At 38.5% G+C, this 22,501-nt stretch overlaps 1 protein-coding gene across 3 annotated transcripts; it reads right to left on the bottom strand.

Annotated features, from left to right (window-relative positions):
- Nucleotides 1-814: 814 nt before the first annotated feature.
- LOC149845741 (neutral/alkaline invertase 1, mitochondrial-like) lies at nucleotides 815-22,054 on the bottom strand. Of its 3 annotated transcripts, none has more exons than XM_089995962.1 (6): nucleotides 20,821-22,054; nucleotides 19,887-20,052; nucleotides 19,584-19,795; nucleotides 17,730-18,223; nucleotides 1,416-1,464; nucleotides 815-1,292 (listed from the first exon to the last, which is right to left on the bottom strand). In XM_089995962.1, the coding sequence occupies exons 1-6, from the start codon at nucleotides 21,715-21,717 to the stop codon at nucleotides 966-968; spliced, it is 2,145 nt and encodes a 714-aa protein (XP_089852088.1). In that variant the 5' UTR covers nucleotides 21,718-22,054; the 3' UTR covers nucleotides 815-965. The 3 variants fall into 3 exon arrangements, 2 of the variants coding, with proteins under 2 accessions (XP_089852088.1, XP_089852089.1); XR_016430217.1 differs by lacking the exons at nucleotides 815-1,292; nucleotides 1,416-1,464 and adding exons at nucleotides 2,004-2,243; nucleotides 2,355-2,782 and having other exon boundaries at nucleotides 20,821-22,048; XM_089995963.1 differs by lacking the exons at nucleotides 815-1,292; nucleotides 1,416-1,464 and adding an exon at nucleotides 2,004-2,782 and having other exon boundaries at nucleotides 20,821-22,048.
- Between the last annotated feature and the right edge of the window lie 447 nt (nucleotides 22,055-22,501).

Genomic DNA, 22,501 nt, shown 5'->3' with positions numbered 1-22,501 from the left:
CAAAAAATCCACACGCGTGTATATTTGTCCATGCCACTTTATATTCAGTGCTTCTTTACGAGGAACCCAAAAGGCATATATATATATATATATATATATATATATATATATATATATATATATATATATATATATATATATATATATATATATATATATATATATATGAGACAGCTCTGATGATAAGTCATGCATTTTTGCCGCTGATCAGCGACGTAAAACATTTTTTTACAAAGGGAGATTTAACGGCGATGGCAATCGCCGCTAAAGCTAAAAAATGTGCAAAAAAGAAGGCAAGCTCAACGAGCATGCATCCCATTTCAACCAACGAAAGGGATCTGAAGATACCCCTTTTCGATATATATATACAGTGAAATGGGTCCGTGCTAAACCCATTTGGTGCTAAATTGGAGCTAAAGCGTGTCGACCATCCATCACACCTGTTTATGGATGATCAGTGCGAAAAAAAAAAAAAACCGCATTGAAAACCCTTTACTGGCGCCTTTAGTTCACCAGTAAAGACCTTTTTCAAAATTGTGTCCAGCTTTTAGCGCACAGCTAAAGCTCTTTTTTGACCAAAAATCAGGTTTCTGATGTGATTTTTGTGTTTTTTGGGCTTTGACCATCCATCAATGTGCACGATGGACGTTGAACGCACTTTAGCTTCAATTTACAACAAACGTTTAGCCCGGACCCATTACTCTCTCTCTTTATATATATATATATATATATATATATATATATATATATATAGAGAGAGAGAGAGAGAGAGAGAGAGATGAAAACTACCATATAGAAAACGTACCAACCCTACCCACTAAGAATTTTTTGGTGTTTTTTTTTCGAAATTCTGACCTTACAGATGTATTCAACATGATTGATTGACTGGAATTTGACGCTTGGATCAAGCATTTTGGATAAAAAAAAATGGTATTTGAAGCCTAAAAAGAATGATTGATGCTTTTCTATACAAGAACCTGAGATCTAGCTGCACTTCTAGAACACTTTTTGCGTGGATTTGTACTGAGAGGACAAGAGCAACCCATCAGAGCCTCTAGGTCCTCCTCACATGTTAGCATTGATGCGGTCTCTGGGTTATCAAGAAGCATCTTAGAGGTGAGATATCCGGCTATAGTCCATGTTTGATGCAACCGAGCTTGCTTGCCAATAAACCTAGCAGTTCGCATGTCATAGTACTCAGGCCACTGGTCTTTGGGTAGCCTCTCCTCAGCCACAGAAACAGCCTTCCTAGCTAAATCTGGTCTTCCCATTTTAATGCAAGCCAACGTGAACTATAGATTCATGAAAAAGGTATCACAGAAAAAAGGAAAAAGAGGGTTTGGTCAGTGATCAGACTATTTACAAGCAGAATAGCAACTTGCAGAAATTAATATATGAGGTAACTTCTAAATTACCTGCCAAAGAAGAGTTGGCCAGGACCCTCCATTATGATAAGACCATGGTCTGCAAAAGGAAGCTATTCATCAGAATCATGCATAAACCTAATGAAATTCCTTATTGATTTGCTCATCGTTTACTGAAAAAGGAGAGGACATCAAATGACTGTTTCACAAAGATGAAGTCCACATCAGAAGAAATAATGATTATTGGTGTTCTGTAAATCAATTATCCATATGGCTAATTTGAAGCTAAATCCTACTCTTCCTAAAGAGTATCAAGAGCATACAAGTATTTCCAAGAAGAGAGAGCAACAAAACAGAGAGAAGAGAGGCTTCATTAGAAAGAATGAGAGAATACAACCCCTTTAAAAGGGGGACATGCTCTTAGTTACACTACAGGACAAAACAAGGATTACCGGAAATGCTATAGAACATGGCGATGCGCAAAACACGGTGCTTCCGAAACACACGGGGAGGCAACCATTTTAATTGGGAAGCACACTTTCCATTATTGGGAAGCTCGCTACCCAATATCTGGAAGTGAGTTTCCTTTTTTTTTGAGGGGGGCTTAGACAGTTTTAGCTTTTAATATTTTTTTTAACCCAATATCAGGAAGGCTCGATTCCTATTCGCTTCCCACTTGAATCTTAAGTCGCTTCCCTCTTTGTTTCCCCCTTCAATTACTGTCACTTCCGGTTCGCTTCTCTTCTCGCTTCCGAGACTATTCCCGGTTCGCTTCCAAGTCGTTTCACACTTCCCGCTTCCTAAAATTTTAGAAGTTCCTTGCTTCCAGCTCCCTCTTCCTCAACTAGCAACTTTGGACAAAACTTGTTGACTCTACAACTAATTAAAGTAAACATGCAAAGATAGGCTTCATTAGAAAGAATGAGAGAATACAACCCCTTTAAAAGGGGACATGCTCTTAGTTACACTACAGGACAAAACAAGGATTACCGGAAATGCTATAGAACATGGCGATGCGCAAAACACGGTGCTTCCGAAACACACGGGGAGGCAACCATTTTAATTGGGAAGCACACTTTCCATTATTGGGAAGCTCGCTACCCAATATCTGGAAGTGAGTTTCCTTTTTTTTTTGAGGGGGGCTTAGACAGTTTTAGCTTTTAATATTTTTTTTAACCCAATATCAGGAAGGCTCGATTCCTATTTGCTTCCCACTTGAATCTTAAGTCGCTTCCCTCTTTGTTTCCCCCTTCAATTCCTGTCACTTCCGGTTCGCTTCTCTTCTCGCTTCCGAGACTATTCCCGGTTCGCTTCCAAGTCGTTTCACACTTCCTGCTTCCTAAAATTTTAGAAGTTCCTTGCTTCCAGCTCCCTCTTCCTCAACTAGCAACTTTGGACAAAACTTGTTGACTCTACAACTAATTAAAGTAAACAACATTGCAGGAACAGCTCATTCTCCCCAACTACAGCCAAGACATTAAGAAGAAAAAACGAAAAAGAAAAGAACAATTCCAATCATCCCAATCAAACTGCTTGGAAAAATTCTACCAAATATATATAAATACTTGTGATATGTATGCAAGCCAAGAAAAATAATTGAAAGCTTGATATGTTGACAGCAATTCTATACCAAGAACCTGCAGTTAACCCCAATATCAAGTTTCAATCATCTTAGATAAGGATAGAATCTGCAATCAGCCCATCCAACTAAGCACCATCTTCAGAGCCTGACATTGTTGACAGGCATGGACACCGGAAGTGGCCAAACTTTGTCATTAAGTTCTAAGCAGGTTGGCAACCTGCTCCAGAATCGGTCACAAAGTTCAGGAATCAATGGTGAGCATGTTTTTTTTTTCATGTTAATAGCTTTTGCATCTCTTGACATTATTGGACTAGCATAGAAGGTCTAGACTCTAGACATATATTGGAAAACAGTATCCTAAAATTCTCCTGATATTTTAATGATATCAACACATTTAAATGTCTTGATGATATTGCAAGATTCCTATATGATTTTCCAATATTGTCCTTGAAAATGAATGAAAAAAGGAATTTTAATGCTTCTCCCTTTCTCTTCTCTCTCTTGGGAAAGATTTTTTTAAAGAAAATAATAATTTTCAAAACCAAAAAATGCACCAGCGGAAGGATAACATTCCAGAAAATTCAAAGATATTTGAAGGGGCAAAAATCAATCGAAAAATTGCTCTTTCTCTTCCTTTCTGGATTTCGTTCTCTTTGAATGAGTTTCCACCTTAGAGGATGAGATCCCCTTGACTTCCACCGCCGGAGAGGTGCACATCCCAATCCCCTAGAATTTGGCTACGCTAAGTGAATTAAGAAAACAAGAAACAATCAAACAAGTCAAGCAGAAACGAAGTAAATTATACTAAAAAAAATAAACAATGTATAATTGCATACCAGAAGTATATTATACACAATGTATATGACGATGAGACAATGATGCTAATAATTTTTTGTTTCATCATCAAGTTCATGATTCCTAAGAAAGAGTAGACTCAATTAAGTCCATGTTTATAGTGGTGAAATCATGTTCTCCCTCGAAGTCATACTCCTCTGGGTTTAGATCTCAAAATTTGGATGATTCTTGTCTGCATTACAATTAAAATTTAAAAATATTAAATATATGCTATATCACATGGGTGCGGGTGTGGGGGTGCGGCACTTTCAAAAAACTTGGGTGCGGGGTGCAGCAAAAATATAAAAAATTATATATATATATATATATATATATATATATATATATATAAAGTCCAAAAGTTGGACATAAATGACCCTGGGTGTAGTCACCCTAGGTGCGTTGACTTCACCCAGGGTCAGGTTGACCGCATCGGGTGCGGGTGCAAGTGTGACGCGGGTGCGACACCTAGTTGGAGAGTCCCTGTAACATAGAATATATGCATATTTAAATAAAAAAACTAAGAAATAGTCAAATAACTAAGACACCAATTAAAAAATAGTACTTCTATTCTTCATTAGTTCGTGAAAGTAATCAAATATTGAAATGAACAAAGACTAAATCCTTTGCACCCTTGTTGATAAGTTTGTTTATCTTGATATTGTGGATTTTGACATATGTGCTTTAATTTCTTTTACAACATGATGTAGCAGGCTAGGATAGCAATCTCAATGCAAGACGCTGAAAAAGAGGTGGTTTTGATTCATATGTTGATCACCATGTGATAGGATTTATATCCTCCTTTATCGCTAGTAATGCCAGATAAAAAAAATTCAAATTCTTGTGTCGCTTGCTTTATAATATGTTATTCTTGATAAAGTCAATGCAATGCAAAGGAGTGTTGCTCTTATCCCATCTTTTCACTAAAATTGATTGTATATAATTTTAGAATTCTGAATCATCAAGAGCAGTGTTTTTTTTCTCATACTTGAAAACTGCAACTCAAATTTTTTCAATCAAATTATCTCAAAGTGAGCTCTCCTCACTCTCTCTTTTTTGTATAAATAGGGGTGAACCCCTTCAACATTTGAATTGAATGCTTCTTAAGCATTTTTGTTATAAATAAAGATTTATTTATTTTTATTGTGCTCTTCCATTTATACCCTTTTATGGGTTTTGTTTGAAGTGTCTTTAATAGACATTCTTTTGAGAGATTCGTGTGTTTTGTGGAAGATCACCATTTCATTACATGGTATTAGAGCCCGATTGTGATCAAGTTATTCTTTCAGTGCATCGGGAAGCGTGTCATTCAAAATTTGAAAAGGTGGTGAAGTAGTTGTTACCTCTCCTTTCTTCTCTTCTCCTTGGATTTACTCAGTATGAATTTTACATTTCTTAAGTATTTCTTGTGTTATTTAGCTCATGCATTATGAATGAGAAAAACATCTATTTTTTATCATTATACATACACATATATATATATAACTTATTTTATTTATCGTTATATATATGTATAACTTATTTTATTTATCGTTATATATATATATATATTCTTCTATGTTATTTCTTTTAAATTAAAACAAAAACAAAATGTATGCTTTGAAATTTTTAAAATGGTATTTTAATCAACGTTGAACTAGTTTTTCTTATCTTAAGTAAACTAGATATATGTATCATGTTTGAATTCTGAAAATTTTCAAAACTTGCATTGATATATATATATATATATATATATATATATATATATATATATATATATATATATATATATATATATATATATAATCATGTATTATTGACCTTAGATGGTTCGTCAATCATGCTTTGTTAATAATGTTGTATTTCACAAAGTATAATCTTACTTGAACTTGTGTGTATAACGATAATAATGACTTTAGGCGTTTTGAACTTATGATTATGTTGTTGACCTCATGCCTTGCATGTGATTTAAATATTGTATTGCATCCTTGATGGACATGCGTGTTCATGTTTAAAACCCTTGACTCATTGTATACTTAAAATATAAAATTTTATACTTTAAATCTATTACTTACATGTATGCTTAAATTTGTTTGTAAGCATGTCTTCTGTATGAAATATGTGGCTTTAATTATTGCATATACATGAGTCTTTTTAATATCTTTATGAGAATGTATGCACTTGGTTGTTCATATGGTTCTTTTGGTATCTATATATATGTTTTGATTCTCTTTAATGGCATTGATTGTCTCATAGTCAACTTGTGAGTTAAATCTAAATAATTCTTTTCGAAATCATATATATTGTTTTTATCGTCTCTTTGAGAGTCATTGGATTCTTTGCATGTAATATACCTTATTACACTTATTTCTTGATTGATGTATTTATGAACTCTCTTTGAAGAATTGCTTATAATAAGCATGATTCTTATTTACTTATTAAAAATTGTAAAAATTTGTCATAGGCATATGATTGCACTTAATTCTAAGATTTCATCTTATTTATTGAAGTTTTAAAATTGGAACTTTATATGTTCAAATTGATTATTTTTATAAATTAGATCAAGTTAGCTCTTTATATAACTTACTTATGTTAACAATGCCTACAATTACATGAGCATATGAGTCCAAGTTTTTCATATATCATTATTGAACTTGATTTGAAACTTTGCTTTTCAAATCGGTATTTGAACTCATTTTGTTTGGAAAATGACTTCCGTGAATATTCATTGTCTTCTTATGGCTTTTGTGTTGTCCATCATAGACTTTTTATGCATCAATCATCTTGGCCTTGTTATTATTGCATCAAGAGATGTTTGTTGGGGTGAGTTATATGTACCTCGTGTTTATGTCATTTTAGATTGTCAACTTGTAGTTTGACTCTAACTGACAGTCATGTGATCTCTGAGTGTGTTGTATCACTCATTAGTTCTTTGGCCATTGATTTTATTATGGATGCTTTTAATTACGTGTATCTGTGATGGTTACCTATTTTTTTAAAACCATGGTGTTTCGAAATATGGTTAAAAATTGATAATGGTTGCATTAATGTATTTCCATTATAAGCTTTCTTACCTCGGTTGTTTTTTCTTCTTTTATGCCTCTTATCTAAGTGTCATTATATGTACAAGTTCGCGTGTGATTTTTAGCCCATTATTGGCTTTGTACTCTTGTTCTAGTTGCTAATACACTTGATTTTGAGTGTCATTATATGTAGACAAGAGATATTTATTCACACTTTCGTGTGTGATGTTTAGCCCATTGTTGGCTTTGTGCTCTTGTTTTAGTCACTGATACACTCGTTTCAAGTGTCATTATATGTAAACAAGAGGTATTTTTACACACCTTCGTGTGCGTCTTTGACCCTTTAGTGGCATGTTATTTATGCTCTTTGTCTAGTCTCTGATACACTTAATATTTGAGGTTTGAAGGACTAGGAGGTGATTGCTTGTGATGGTTAAACTGATGCTCTAACTTATTCAAATGTTTGAGAATTTTTAATCTATTCAAAATTGTCTAACTCATCTTCTCTTCTATGAGAAATGATTGATTGAAATAATTTCATGCATCTTGCATTGCATTATTAAAGTTTGCAAAATATCACTTCTTGATATTTGTGACAATATAATTTTTCACAAATTGGTGTTGATTTGCAAATTTCATTTCTCCTTGAATAAGTTTTTTTTTAATCTCTCTTTGCAAAATACCATTTCTTGATATTTATGGGATTTTTTTTAAATTTGTCATTTGTCATCTTCCGCAAATTGGTTTTGACTTTATATCATTCCCTTTGTCATGTGGGATCTTTTAATTCTTTAATGAATCTCTTAAAATCTTTACTACTTGTTCCTTCCTTGTATGAAAAAATATTTATCGATAAAAATTCATGCATTTCATTGATAACATATATATATATATATATATATATATATATATATATATATATATATATATATGTATGTATATTTGGTCCTCTTACTTAAAATCACAATAGGATGTGTGAGTGAATTATGTTTTTTTATTGATTATTGTGTCCATATTGTGGTATGCATAAATTTAATTAACTCATCTTTTATTAATAAAAATTATTATCTTTTCATTGTTGTTTCATGTGCATTAAATATGCTTTAACTGCATGATGCATATATGTGTATTAGCATGGTTCACATAATTGCATGCATGAAGTTAATTAGCCCTTTCTAAAGATTTTTACTTCTCGAAATAAAGATTTTTTTTCATGCCTTTGTGCATTTGTACTTCTTTGTGAGTATTTCATTATGCTGTTGTGCACTTAGCCTCTTTGTGATTCTTGTGGGTTAATCAAGTCATCTTTGAACTTGATCTTATTGAAGATATTTTCATATTGAAGTCATTTTTTGGACTTGATTCCTTTTTTGAAGACATTTTCACATGGTGCTTGCTTGATTGAAATGCTTAAGATATTTTTTATAATTGTTTATCTCTTCTTAATGAAGCATGTCCTTTAAATAATCAAATCTTCTTATGATCAATGTTATAGTTTCTTATGATTATGATTTAATTTCATCTTTGAGGGATACTCTTGTCTTTCTTAATATCTAATGATTCAAAAAATTATTATTATTTTGTTTAAATCATTCTATTCTTGCTTTAAAATATGTTGTTAAAATTTTGCAACTCTTGGGCTAGCATATTTTTCTTGTGTACTTGGAGTCTTCTTTTGGTTTGTACTTTTCTCTACAGGTTCTTAAAGATGTGATATCTTTGATACATCATGGAGATAGCAAATAAAGCTTGCTTGGGGAATGATCACAAATGAAGGCATTGGAAGACTTATATTTGCAAAATTTTCTGATATGTTGTAAAGATGGCGATTTTCATTAAAGAATCTTTAAGACTTGGAGTCCTTCCATTCGTTTCTCCAAACTTTCCGACCACTCCCCGTAAAGTTTGAGGGGGCGTGTTAAAATGTAAATTGTAACATATATATATATTATTATATATATATATATTATTATATATATATATATTATATATATATATATATATTTTTTTTTTTTTTCATTTTTCTTTATTTCCTTTTTTATATCTAGTTCGGTTTGAACTAGATTTATAATATAGTCAAGTTCCTAGTTGGAACTTGACTAAGGAATAGTCGTTGGACTCTAGTCCAACGACTCTTATTGTGAGCTCAAAATGAGCTCTCCTCACTCTCTCTTTTTTGTATAAATAGGGGTGAACCCCTTCAACATTTGAATTGAATGCTTCTTAAGCATTTTTGTTATAAATAAAGATTTATTTATTTTTATTGTGCTCTTCCATTTATACCCTTTTATGGGTTTTGTTTGAAGTGTCTTTAATAGATATTCTTTTGAGAGATTCACGTGCTTTGTGGAAGATCACCATTTCATTACAGATACTTACTCTCCAAACTCAACGTTGCACTTTTATAAACTAGAATATTGTCTGTGATGATTTGCACTATTTTCTCATCACCTACTTCTTTTATTATTTATATAAACAACCCCTTCAAATACTCAATAGTTTTACATTGGCTAGATACATCAATTGATTTCAAGAATGCTGACCTACTAAGCGAAGAAACAATTAAATTATTCAGTGGACGCCTTAAATATCCGTCCACCCATCAGAAACAATGAAAATTTCTTAATCTCTAGCAACCTCTCAACATTTGCTCTCTCTTCTACAAGAATTGACGTTTGTAGTTTTTCTGAGCTTAGAGTTAGATAGCCACTTAAGTCACAATTTGTCAATGAAGTAATTAAATCCTTCCAATAAGGTTTTCTAGCTACATTAAATGAAAGTGAACTAGAATAAAAATACCATACTTTTTTATCTATCTCATCCCTTCCATATGTATTGAATTATGCTTGTATTGTTCCTCTGCTTTTTACATCTACTTTTTTTTTCTTTTTAGCATCTTCTTAGTTGTTCCTCTTTTCATATTTATCTTGCATTTTTTTTATTGTTTCTGCATTGCCGCATCAACTCTTTTACATCCTCAAATGTCATGTCCTGGTATATTCAACAAATGAGCCTTAACTCGTGTAAGACCCAACAAAACTTTCCTCACAAAGCTTGCATAGAAATCTCATATTTTCACTACCTCTTCCAACTTTTTCAAGCCTCTCCACATGTGCCCATAGTGGTTCATCATCACATGATGCAATCGAAAAATGAAAACCAACACTACCACTACCACTACTAGTAACACTAGCACTAACAACCGAACTTGCATGTGCAGATGAGGATGACGCAATACCTTTCCCTTTATCCGCCATTTTCGTCCTTAAAACCAAAAAAATAAAAATTTGTATTAAAATAAAATTCATAAAAAAAAAAGTTGGCCGAACTCAGAACCCAACCCATTGTGTCCTAAAGTGACCCCACAACCCCTCCAAACCCATTTTTTTTTAAATACCAAAATAGACTCGATCACCGTTCACATAGTCTATTTTGGTCAAATATAACCATGAGTGCAGCTTGACCGCACCCGATGCAGCAATTTTTAATTACTGCCGCACCCACACCCGCGTTGACGCGGGTGCAGCGGCCCTTTAGAAGAGTCCATGTGACAAATTAATCCCCAAGAATAAAAAAGTTTACACAGAAGAATGGTGTCAACATCTAGCATGGCCACGTGCAAAAAGAAAAAATTACAACCATTCAAAAGATCTCATCTTTAAGGTAAGAATGTTGCATGAAAGTACTCATATGAAGGTTCATGTCACATAAACAACACAGGACCTGAGAAACTTGTACTATCCACTGCATTTCTATGAGAAATGAGCCACAAAGTTGTTGATGTGAGGTATGAGCCATGTGTCCATGCTTGTTAACAATATCAATCATGGAGCACTTCTAAACAATCTTATCTTTTCTGTTTGGCAATTTCACAAACAGTGCATATTTAATTTTTGTCACAAAACTATTCATGTGTATAAGCATGTGTATGTCTGCATGTATGTGTGTGTGCACATATGTATATGTGCACACAAGGTAATTCTTGTTTCTTGTAACTAAACATTGATATTCTTGTTCTTAATCCCCAGGCTATCCATGTTCCAAGTGCTAGATCCTCTGTTCTGGTTTAGCCCTAACCAGATAATACACTACGTGGCTATTGTCACATGCAAGACTAATGGGAGAGAAATAAACACATGGGCATTGACAACCTTATGAAAAGACAAAATATTTGTGCATATTAATCGATAAGCAATTTTATATAATATTGAAAGGATTAAACTATTACTTGGAAACAAAGTAGTGACAAGTCGTCTCCAAAAGAACAAAATAAGGTACATTAAACTATCATATTATGTACTAAGACATACAGTGTCACGGGCCTATTTCCTTCAATGGGCCAGCGCGGCGCGACGGTCCTTCCTCACCGCCGCAAGCCTACTCATCAGCTCGCTTGCCGATCGCGGAAGCTTGTAATCAGAGTGCAAGAGAGCAAGAGAGAATAGAGAAAGAGAAATTGCAATCACAAGAAGCAATCACAATGAGGGTGAACAAAAGGAAGCTCAACGCATTTACTTCATTCACAATTTTGCCCGCAGGCTATTACAGTTCAAGTATACGGGCTGCCCCTTCGGGGTATTGATTCACCTAAACCGGGCAGCTTACATCAGACTCAATAAAAGCAAAACAGACTCTAAGCGCAACTGTACACTGTAAGTCGCAAGGGAACATGCTCCCCCCTTCAAATCATGCGCCGTCCTCGGCGCCATCTGTTTCGTGGTAAGCCCTGACTTCAGTCGGGTAGCGGCTATTCATTCGAAATGCAGGCTCCCACGTTGATTCCGTTGTTTCCTCCCACTGCACCAAGTATTTCTTCGCTTGTCCCAAGTAGTTGACCTTGTGGCGAAGGATCTGACTGAGGTGCTTCTCGGCCCGTTGTGTTGTCGGGGCCCTCTGCATGATGGGAGCGCGTTGTGCCACACTGCGTTCCGGGTCTCCATCATCTGGATGGAACTGCTTGAGGTTGCACACGTGGAACACCGGGTGCACCTTGAAGTCTGGGGGCAACTTCAGCTTGTATGCCAGCTTGCCCACCTTCTTTGTGATGGTGAAGGGTCCTTCATACTTTCTGAGTAGTCCGCGGTGCCGCCCACGGAAGATGCCTGTGCGACCAGGGTATAACTTCACCAACACTTGGTCCCCAACTTGGAACCCTGCGGGCCGACGGTGTTTGTCCGCCCACTTCTTCATTCTCTTTGCCGCTTTGTGTAAGAATGCCTTCGCCAACTCATTTTGCTCGTGTCAGTCGCGAACAAACTGATAGGCGAATGATGGCCTTCCCTTCTCTTGTGTGGCAAGAGTGTGCGGGATCAGTGGCTGTTGCCCCGTGGCTATCTCGAACGGACTGTGGGCTGAAGACTCGCTCTTCTGCAAATTATAACAAAATTATGCCACATCAAGGAGCTTCACCCAATTTTTCTGATTGACACTAACAAAGTGCCTAAGGTACTGCTCCAATATCCCGTTGATACGCTCTGTCTGCCCATCTGTTTGCGGATGAAAGCTTGTTGAAAACAGCAACTCAGAGCGAAGTAGCCGAAATACTTCACGCCAGAACTTGCCCGTGAAGCGAGCATCGCGATCACTCACAATGCTCTTTGGTATGCCCCAGTGTTTCACCACATGCTTTACGAACAACTCTGCAGTCTTCTCTGCAGGGCACTCCTTGGAAGCTGGGATGAAGGTGGCATACTTTGAGAAACGATCCACCACAACCAAAATAGAACTGAGGCCCTCTACCTTCGGCAGACTAACAATAAAGTCCATGGAGATGCTATCCCAAGGACGTTCTGGAATTGGTAGAGGCTCAAGGAGACCGACAACCTTCTGGTTTGTCCCCTTATCTTGCTGGCAGATGAGGCATGTTCGCACATACCCCTCAACGTCGTCTCTCATCTGCGGCCAATAGTAGCCACGCTCAAGGAGTGCTAAGGTCCGCTCCTGACCAGGATGGCCGGCCCATAGTGTATCATGGCACTCCTTGAGTAGCTCTCGGCGAAGACTTCCCCACCGTGGTACAAAGATGCGTCCCCCTTTTGTTACGAGGAGGCCATCCTGTAGCCAAAATCGCTGAGTCTTCCCTGCCTGTGCCAGAGAAACAAGGTGTTGTGCGGTCGGATCCTGCTGCGTACCCTCGCGGATGCGGCTCAGCAATGCACCCTCCAAATGCACTTCAGAAGACTCTGCGCACGCAGCTGCCAGTTCAGCCCTACGGCTCAGGGCATCCGCCACAACATTGGTCTTCCCAACCTTGTACTCCAAGGCAAAGTCGAACTCAGCCAAAAACATCTACCATCGAGCATGTTTAGGCGTCAACTTCTTTTGTGCCTGAAAATAGCTCGTGACCACATTGTCCGTCTTGACGACGAACTCGGCACCCAAAAGGTAGTGCCACCAGGTCCTGAGGCAATACACAATGGCGGTCATCTCACGTTCGTGCACTGTGTAACGCCTCTCTGCATCCTTCAGCTTGCGACTCTCATATGCGATCGGATGACCATCTTGCATAATAACTCCGCCAATGGCAAAGTTTGAGGTATCAGTGTGGACTTCAAAGGGTCTCGAATGATCAGGCAGTCGCAGCACTGGCTCCCTCACTAAGGCTTTCTTCAAGCCATTGAAGGCATCTTGGCACGCTCCTGTCCGGAGCCATACCCGATTCTTCTTTAACAAATCTGTGAGGGGCGCAGCAATGAGGGAATAACCTTCGATGAAACGCCGATAATAGTTTGCCAAACCGAGGAATGACCGCAATTCTGGCACTTTGCTTGGCGGAACCCATTCCTGGATGGCTCTTATCTTCTGTCCATCCATACGCAGCACACCACGCCCCACAACGTGGCCAAGGAAGCTAATCTCCTCTTGCCCGAAGAGACACTTCTCTCGTTTGACACAGAGGTCATTCTCCTTCAGCACTTGAAACACTGTTCGCAAGTGCTCAACATGTTCCTCCATGTTGCTGTTGTAGATCACGATATCATCCAGGTAGACTACCACAAACTTGTCTAAGTAAAGGTAGAAGATCTGGTTCATTAAAGTCGTGAACGTGGCTGGAGCATTTGTCAACCCGAATGACATTACTAGAAATTCGTAAGCACCATAGCGAGTGACGCAAGTTGTTTTCGGCTCATCACCTTCGGCAATCCTCACCTGCCAGTAACCCGATCGCAGATCTAGCTTGGAAAAGATATGAGCACTGCCTAGTTGATCGAACAAGTCCGCTATCAATGGCAATGGGTACTTGTTCTTCACCGTGACCTTGTTCAAGGCACGGTAATCCACACATAACCGTTTAGAGCCATCATGTTTCATCTGGAAAAGGACCGGGGCACCAAATGGGGCTTTTGATGGACGAACAATGGCTGCGTCCAACATCTCGTATAGCTGCCTGTGCAGCTCCTTCAACTCAGTTGGCCCCATACGGTATGGAACCATTGCAGGAGGCTTTGCTCCCGGGGTTAACTCAATCTTGTGGTCGACCTCGCGTCTTGGCGGAAGACGCTTTGGCAATTCCGGGGGCATCACCCCCCGAAACTCCTCTAATAATGGGGCTAGGGTCGGCGGCACTGCTGCTTCTACCTTCTCTTCATCTGCACACACTGCAACTAAGAATGTCTGCTCCTCATGCTTGACACCCTTCTTCAGTTGCATTGCCGATAACACTGAAGACTTGCCTTTCTGCGTAATGCACTGCATTGTGTGTGACAGGTCTGACCCCATGATCGTCAACGTGTTAAACTTTGGCAGCATCATAACATTCTGGCTTCGCAGAAACTCCATACCCAGAATCACCTTGAAATCGTCCAAGGGCACCACAGAGAAGTTGGCTTTGCCGACCCAACTCCCCACTTGAGTAGCCACATCTCTTGCTTCACCAAGGATGGGCTTGGCCTCAGAGTTTACTATTTTGATAGTCCTCTGCTTTGGCCCAGTTTTCAAGCCCAACCGCGCTCTGCCTCTTCCCGCGAGACAAAGTTGTGTGTGGCCCCCGAGTCTACCATTGCTGAAGTAGACTTTCCATTCATAATGACTTCAACGTACATAAGTTCCTTACTGACCTGCATGTTCTTAGCTGCGCAACTTCTAGCTGCGTTAATCGATCACATGGCCCCATCCTTGGTTGCATAGTCTCAGTGTCACTGCATTCAGTATCGCTGCATTCTTCCCGTGCAGCATTGGCTTGCCCGTCGTCCTTTACAAGGCGCTTTGGGCACTGCCTGGCGATGTGTCTATCGCCGCAGAACCAACATGTCGCAACCGCACCCTTGTTGCTGTTGTTATGCTTTGTGAAGTTCTGTTTCTTTTCGGATTGATGGCGTGTCGACGCCTCACCTTTATCATTGCGCTGCTCATCCTTCTTGCCTCCGTGGTCAGGCTTCTTCCCAACTTTGGTTGATGGGGTGAAAGGCTTGCGCTGAGTGTCAACTAAGCGCTCAGCCGCCACATATGCATCTTCCAAAATACGGGGGTTGCTCCTTTCCACTTCAGACTGTGCCCATGGCTGAAGTCCCACAATGAACCAGTTGAGCATGTCGTCTTCTGGCATGTTAGGTATCTCCAGCATAAGCTTCTGGAACGTTCTGACATAGTCTTGCAACGAACCAGTATGTTTGAGCTCACGAACCATCCGGTAAGCCTGTCTCTGCGCATTTCTTGGCATGAAGTAGTTACGCAACTCTACTTTGAAGTCATTAAAGATGTCTATCACATATTGACCCCTCTCCATGTCATTGCGCTTCCGTCTCCACCAAGCGATAGCATCACCATCAAGTAAGGCCGCTGCAGCCTTGATCCTCAGATCTTCGAGGGTCACATTCTGGATATCCAAGTAGTCTTCTACTTGGAACAAGAAGTTCTCAATGGCCTTGCTGTCGCGAGAACCATTGAATTTTGCGGGTCCAGGTACATCAATCCTTAAAGGTCTCTCACCATTTCCGCCATTTAGGGTCACCGTCCGCTGCAACGTACGGTTCCTCAACTCAGGATCGGTCACTGTAGTCGTCAATGAAGTGACCTGCCCCATTAGTAAGTTCACCTGCTCTTGCAGGCTTGCCACCACATCATTCAATCCATTGAATGATTCACATGCGCGTGAAATCGCTTCATTATGTGAAGTCACATCTTCCACTAGCTTGTTAACAGTTGCAGCCAACTCTTCTTAGCCCCGAGGTGAACCCATCTCCTCAGCTTCGACAACTGCCTTGCCTTTGGTGTTGCGCAAGTGTTGATAAGGCGCCACGATGTCTTGCTCACAAATCGCAGTCTGTCGGCGTGTCTGTCGACACCGACTCCGGAGTCCCTTCCCCAGGACGAGAACAAGCTCTGGTACCACTTGTCACGGGCCTATTTCCTTCAATGGGCCAGCGCAGCGCGACGGTCCTTCCTCACCGCCGCAAGCCTACTCGTCAGCTCGCTTGCCGATCGCGGAAGTTTGTAATCAGAGTGTAAGAGAGCAAGAGAGAATAGAGGGAGAGAAATTGCAATCACAAGAAGCAATCAGAACGAGGGTGAACAAAAGGAAGCTCAACGCATTTACTTCATTCACAATTTTGCCCGCAGGCTATTACAGTTCAAGTATACGGGCTGCCCCTTCGGGGTATTGATTCACCTGAACCGGGCAGCTTACATCAGACTCAACAAAAGCAAAACAGACTATAAGCGCAACTGTACACTGTAAGTCGCAAAGGAACATACAAAACCATGTTTCTAAGTCCGCAAAATCCTAAAGCACAAGTATGAACAACCAAGTTAAGAGTCAAGACACAATATCATTAATGGATATGAATAGAATTATGGTATTGTATAAACAAAAGGCTGTGAAAATTGGAGGCCGAGGAGGCATTCCTGTAATTTACTGATGAAAATTTCACTCCATGAGAAATTGAACAAAAGCTTCTGTTATTAAGACAGTCAAAACATTAGAAATACATATAAAGTCATTGCCATGGTGTTGATCATGTGAAACAAGTTTTACCATGTCCACATGTGACATTTGTGTCATGTCCTCAGTGGAAGAAGAAGAAGAAGATCTTTAACTTTCATAGGTTAATCTCATATTTTTAGTACTTATTTGAGATTTTCTATGCTTATTGGTTGTTGTTTTATAGGACATTATATTTATATAATTAGTTTTCCAGTTATGTAATCAGTTTTTTAGTTACTTTTAAATGTTAATCTCATATTTTTTAGTACTTATTTGAGATTTTCTATTTCTTATTGGTTGTTACTTCATCAATAAAGCATTTCTTTATTTATTTATATTTTTAGATATTTTTTATAATTTTTCTAAAATTTTCAAAAAAAAAAATTGAGGCTTACGCTTTACTCCTCGAGGCTTACGCCTCGTCTCAGTTTTTGGTGGAGTGCCTCACTACACCTCAACACTTTTCACAACACTGGATGAGCATTACTCCTGATTCAAGATCACACTCCAGGACTTCTATATCCCTCTATTGCTACACCTAGATCAGATCAGTTGTTGCAAAACATAGGCGTCATTTCTTTCTTCCTTTTCCACTACAAATATTTGTTTTCTGATGCAAAGAAAAATTATTTCATTTACAAAGAGATAAAACAACGTATTTCAAGTGATCAACAGCCAAAGAAATAATCAAGACAAAACAAATTAACTAGAAGGGTGATTTACTCCCAACTGTTGCATGCTAATCCATGGACTACCTTATAATCTAAAAGGAATATCCAAAACAAGCAAAAAAAGGAGCTGAAATGGAAAAAAAAGGAAAAAAGTTGACAAACAAGTTGGCAACTGATAATTGATTTGGTCACAACCAAATCTTGAAAAGATAACTCGGAAAGAGAAAAGAAAGGGAGGAAAAAAATACAATGTGGCAGGTACCAGAAGACAAGTAATCTTTATCAAGGATTCTGGATAGAACAGAAAATAGATGAAGACAGCAAAGTCCAAATGTAATTAATAAAGAAACTTACGTGTTCTTTGGGTCGCTGCCAGTGATTATACGCCATTCCTCATATTCAAATGCAGGAAAACATATTTTTAGAGGCATCTTCCCAATAAGATCATCCCATTTGTTCTCAATGAGATTCAGGATAGACTCTGACTGTTCTGGAGTGGTCAAGGATGAAACAATGGACCATAGATTGCCAAGCGAGAAGAATCTAAAATCCATGTGAGCTGGTTGCAGATTTCCAATAAGATACCCACCCTTATCAGGAATCCATTCCACCAGCCAAGAAGGAATTTGGTCCGGGTAGATATTGAATTTGTTCACAGCATCATGAGAATACTCTTCTGTTTTGTAACGGTATATCTCATTTATCTTCTTCATATCCACCCAGTAGTACTCTCTTATGTGGAATGACAATGCACTGAGTCTATTGTTGATGGCCCGTAACAGATTCTTTGAACCATCGTTGACAATTATCATCTCACGCGCACATCGAAGAGCTGAGTAGTACAATGCCTGTCAAAGTTGAGATTGATAAATTAGTGAATATACCATAATTAATATTATCTCTATATTAATGGAATTACATATTAATACTTCAGGTATGCATACTTTGATTACTTAATGATAAATTCTAATGCACAAAATGAACATCAATCAAAGAAGGGAAAGAAAAAAATGCAGCTATGATAGTCTGTGCTCTACTGATAGTGACAAGTTGCTTCTTTCACATGGCACAAGAGCCAAGAAATATTTGAATAAGTTCTTATCACAATTACGTAAGATTGAAATCCCCCATTTACCCTATTATCATTTGATGTGGTCAACCATTCTGTACCTCATACAGCTTGTTTTAGAACCACTGCAGTTACCAATAGCACGTTATTCCTAAGACACCTGCTTTTGTTTTATGTGCTTCCCAAGACATGAAATCAACCTCATATCAGGTTACAATGCTTTTAGAGGATATTTCAAGCATCCTATAGGACCTATGAATTTAGATACAGGAAGATAATGTAAAATTTTTAAATCAGGAATTTGGTAATGATTTTTTGTTTGGGACCTTTGTGTGCCCCAAGTGTAACTATTTTGAACGTTTTCCATGTAGGTGATACTTTTAGCATTTGAAAAGTTCAATCATATCTTAGAGTTGGTGAGAAGTCATGATTTCTTCCCTTTATCGTAGCATTTCTGAGCAATGGAACTGACAATGGAAGTAAGGAATTGAATCACCATGGTGGCAACCATATATATATTCCGAAGTGCTTGTCTTCCCATTTTTCCATTCATGCACATGCTATAAGCATCCAAGCATCCACTAGGATAAAGGTCCTGATGAGGATCTTTCTTGGATTGTAGGACCTCAAGAAAACAGTTACGGCATAGGATCTCCTTTTTATCAATTTTTCTCTTATACTTATTTTTCTTTGTTAGATTAAGTACCATATTCTTATTTCTCAATAAAGTTTTATCCAAATGTTGTTTGAGAAAAGGTGATAGAAAAAGAAAAACATAGCCAAGAACTGGCTAACAAATGTTTTGAAGGATGTTGATCTCAAATTGTCAAAAGGGATCTAACTGGTTCAATATATTCAAACTTGAAAGTGTTTTCTTCCATTTAATGCCAATACGCAAGACAAGATCAGGATAAATGAAACATAACAGGGAACAACTGAATACAGATCCTTCATCTTTTTCCTGAAAGCATAATAAAGGAACTCAGCATAGCCTTGCAAACAAAGTTCATGCACCAGATCATTGTGGATTTATCTGAATGTCTTTACTCCAGAGGGGCATAAAGTAAAAGGAGGAAACAAATTCACCCTGTAGGTTAACTTAGTTAACTTAGTTTCTACAACAAAGAAATCAAGCTCACTTGGATCTCAAGAGGATGACCATGGACACCCATCCTCCGGTCAATCATGCATGAGCCATCAGTGACCAACAAAGTTGGAAACATATCGAAGCCATCAGCCAAGCAAAGATTTAAAATCAATCTTATGCCCGTCTGAACATCCACCCTTTCTTGTAAGGCATAATCACCCGTGATCTTCCCATAGGCTCTCAACAAAATAATCCACCACAATCCTGATCCATAATGGCGAAAAACAAAACTGCATCACAATTTCAGGTACAAATGAGCTATATTATATTTTAGAAAAGTTAAGTTTTCACTTACCAGAATCAACAGGAGCAACACGACCAATTGCAGACTCACCAAAATCCGGGTCTAAAACTTCCTCAAATGCCTCATTGCTGCCATCCAGAGGCACAGTTCTCACTTTAAAACTTGCCGGCATCAAACCTTGGCCGGGGCTATAGCAATCAACAGTTTTCTCCCAGCTCTAGAAAATAAGCAAGAAGCAATCAAAATTAATATTATGAAAGCTTATCAATAGCTAAAGAAAACAGCAATTATGACACTAATAACATAAATGCTTTTAAAGAAAATAAAGAATAAATTAAAGAAAGGACTTCCAAAGAAACATATGTACTTCATTTTGACTGCTGTTCCATATCCCTTTATACAGAGGTCATATTGAGAACTTCATAAAAATGTTATCCACAGCCGTATTCATGCGATACAACATAAGAAATATGGACGAAATGTGACAGACCAACTTATCGCATATCATAAGATTTACATAATCACATACAACCAATGTTAAATAAACAAACAAACAAGTTTTGAAAAGAAAGCTGGAACAAATAGGATACTGTGACAACCGATACACGGGTACCTAACAGTTGCAGGCATAACTGGTATATATTGGCCATGCTCCTGATCGAATAGATAATGGGCATCATACAATTTCAAAAGATATCCTCAAATAAAACCAAACTCAATCGCATGTTCAACCGTTTCAACTATTACATTCTTATTGCAACAAGATGAGAGCACCTATAAAGGTTTGTATATAGACATAAGTACTGAAACTAATGTCGAACACAGTCAGCTTTCAACAAAATATCCTACTTGAGAACAGCTAATAAAATAAAATCTCCAAGCATTTCATAAGCAAAATTAGCACAAAAAGGAGTATCAGAACATGCAGAGAAGAGCCCAAAAACTGAAAACAGAGTGTAGAAAATGATTAGATTTCAAAATTCACCTGCAATTGCAATGTGTGCAGAAGGAAATTCCGACCAATCTCCCTCTCACCCTTGAGCATAAAGGCAAGTGCTGAAGGTACAAAATCTCTAACAAAAACCTGATCATAATTCAATGGAGTAGCATCCGCCGGATCATTAGCTGCCACAGTTCCAACTGGACTGCCACAATAATTCACAACTGCAGCCCGCAACAATTTCCATGCTTCTTTCTCAGTCACAGATTCCTCTCTCAGCGTGGCCACCTCTTCTACATTGATTGATCTCAGTTCTTCCAGTGGATTCTCAACCTTCGCCTTCAATTCCTCCTGAGAACCCAATAAATTATATGTTTGCTCATTCGAATCGTTGCTGAAACCCCGTTCACCGCCAACTTCCAGCAAATCACCATTGCCAACACCGGGCGAACTGTCTCGCTCCTTCTCCAAAATGAGAGGCTTCACGCCCAGATTCTGAAAGTAGATCCTCTCGAAACCCTGCTCCCCAACCCGAGGATCAACTGTGGTCGAGCTAAACCGTACATCTGCGACCCGGGGGACCATACCACGATCAGAGTTCTTCCGGACAATCCTGCTAGGATCGAATTCCGGCAATCCCGACGCCGCATTGGCAAGAACCAGGAGATCCTTCTTCCTATCGACCCCAAACGATGGGATGGAGAGGAACCTGCAATTCCTACAAGCGATATCAGAGACATGAACAGAATTCCGATTCCATCCACCAATCTTCCTAATCCAAACCACCGACTTCGGCCCGTGCCTCGCCGAATTGGACACTCCGGCAAGGTTTATTGGAATCGGCGGGAGAGAGGAGGCCCTAGAAAACATGGAATTGCATCTGACCAACATCCTGCAACAGGGTTTCACGGTGATAATCCCCATCGAACCAGGACGATTCATACCAACAAGAAGGAACCGACCGAAACAATCGACACCCAACTTAAATAAGATCGAATTTCGACAGGAAACACAAATAAGAAACCACCCTCTTCACTCAAAAAAACAAGAGATCCAGAGGGACCTTAAAGAATCAATCCTATTTCACCAAAATACAACCGAATTTGAATTACCAACAAGTAAAAGAATTCGAAAAGGAAAAATTGATGACTGAAACTAATCGACAGGAACAGATTTTCTATCAAAATCAGAAGTACCAAAAAAGCGGGGACAAGAGAAATGGGGGTGACGATACCGAGCCTGAGGCTTATGCAGATTGCAGAATAAGAAGAAGAAGAACAATAACGGGGGGGAGGGAGTTACGGATCTCTTTTATAGCGTCCAAGTTCGGAAATTTCTCAGATTGTCCGCCTTGGATTTTTGTTTGTATTTTTTTCATGTTTTTAATATTTTACACGCAGAGAGAGAGAGAGAGAGAGAGAGAAATATGGGACCACAATGAAAATTATCCAAATCGTTGAGGTCTGGTCCGGTTCGACTCGGATGATGAACGAGAGTCAGTAGGGTGTCCCTAGATGGCGTAACTCGCAGTATAAATTCCAACTCCAAGTTGAAGTGGGTGAGCTTCTGTGTCCTAGTATGCACTATTTTAATGAAAAATTATACAATTTTTTTTTGTCACGTCCTTTTTGCCTTGTTTCCTGTAACGCAAGTCATCTGAGAATTTCAAGAAAAAAAAAATCCCCACCATTGACCGCATATTGAGATCACAGAAGAATACACCCAA

Source organism: Nuphar pumila, chromosome 2, assembly GCF_984573655.1.
Source record: "Nuphar pumila chromosome 2, dmNupPumi1.hap1.1, whole genome shotgun sequence".
Classification (NCBI taxonomy): Eukaryota; Viridiplantae; Streptophyta; class Magnoliopsida; order Nymphaeales; family Nymphaeaceae; genus Nuphar; species Nuphar pumila.
Note: the sequence above shows the minus strand (reverse complement) of the source record. Positions and strands in the feature narration are given on the sequence as shown.

Excerpts from the sequence above, each read along its gene's own strand:
- LOC149845741 (XM_089995962.1), bottom strand. The coding sequence starts at position 21,717 with ATGAATCGTCCTGGTTCGATGGGGATTATCACCGTGAAACCCTGTTGC. Across the intron at positions 1,465-17,729 it reads GGCAGCGACCCAAAGAACAC|ACCATGGTCTTATCATAATG; the intron begins GTAAGTTTCTTT and ends TTCCTTTTGCAG. Across the intron at positions 1,293-1,415 it reads GGCCAACTCTTCTTTGGCAG|TTCACGTTGGCTTGCATTAA; the intron begins GTAATTTAGAAG and ends ATGAATCTATAG.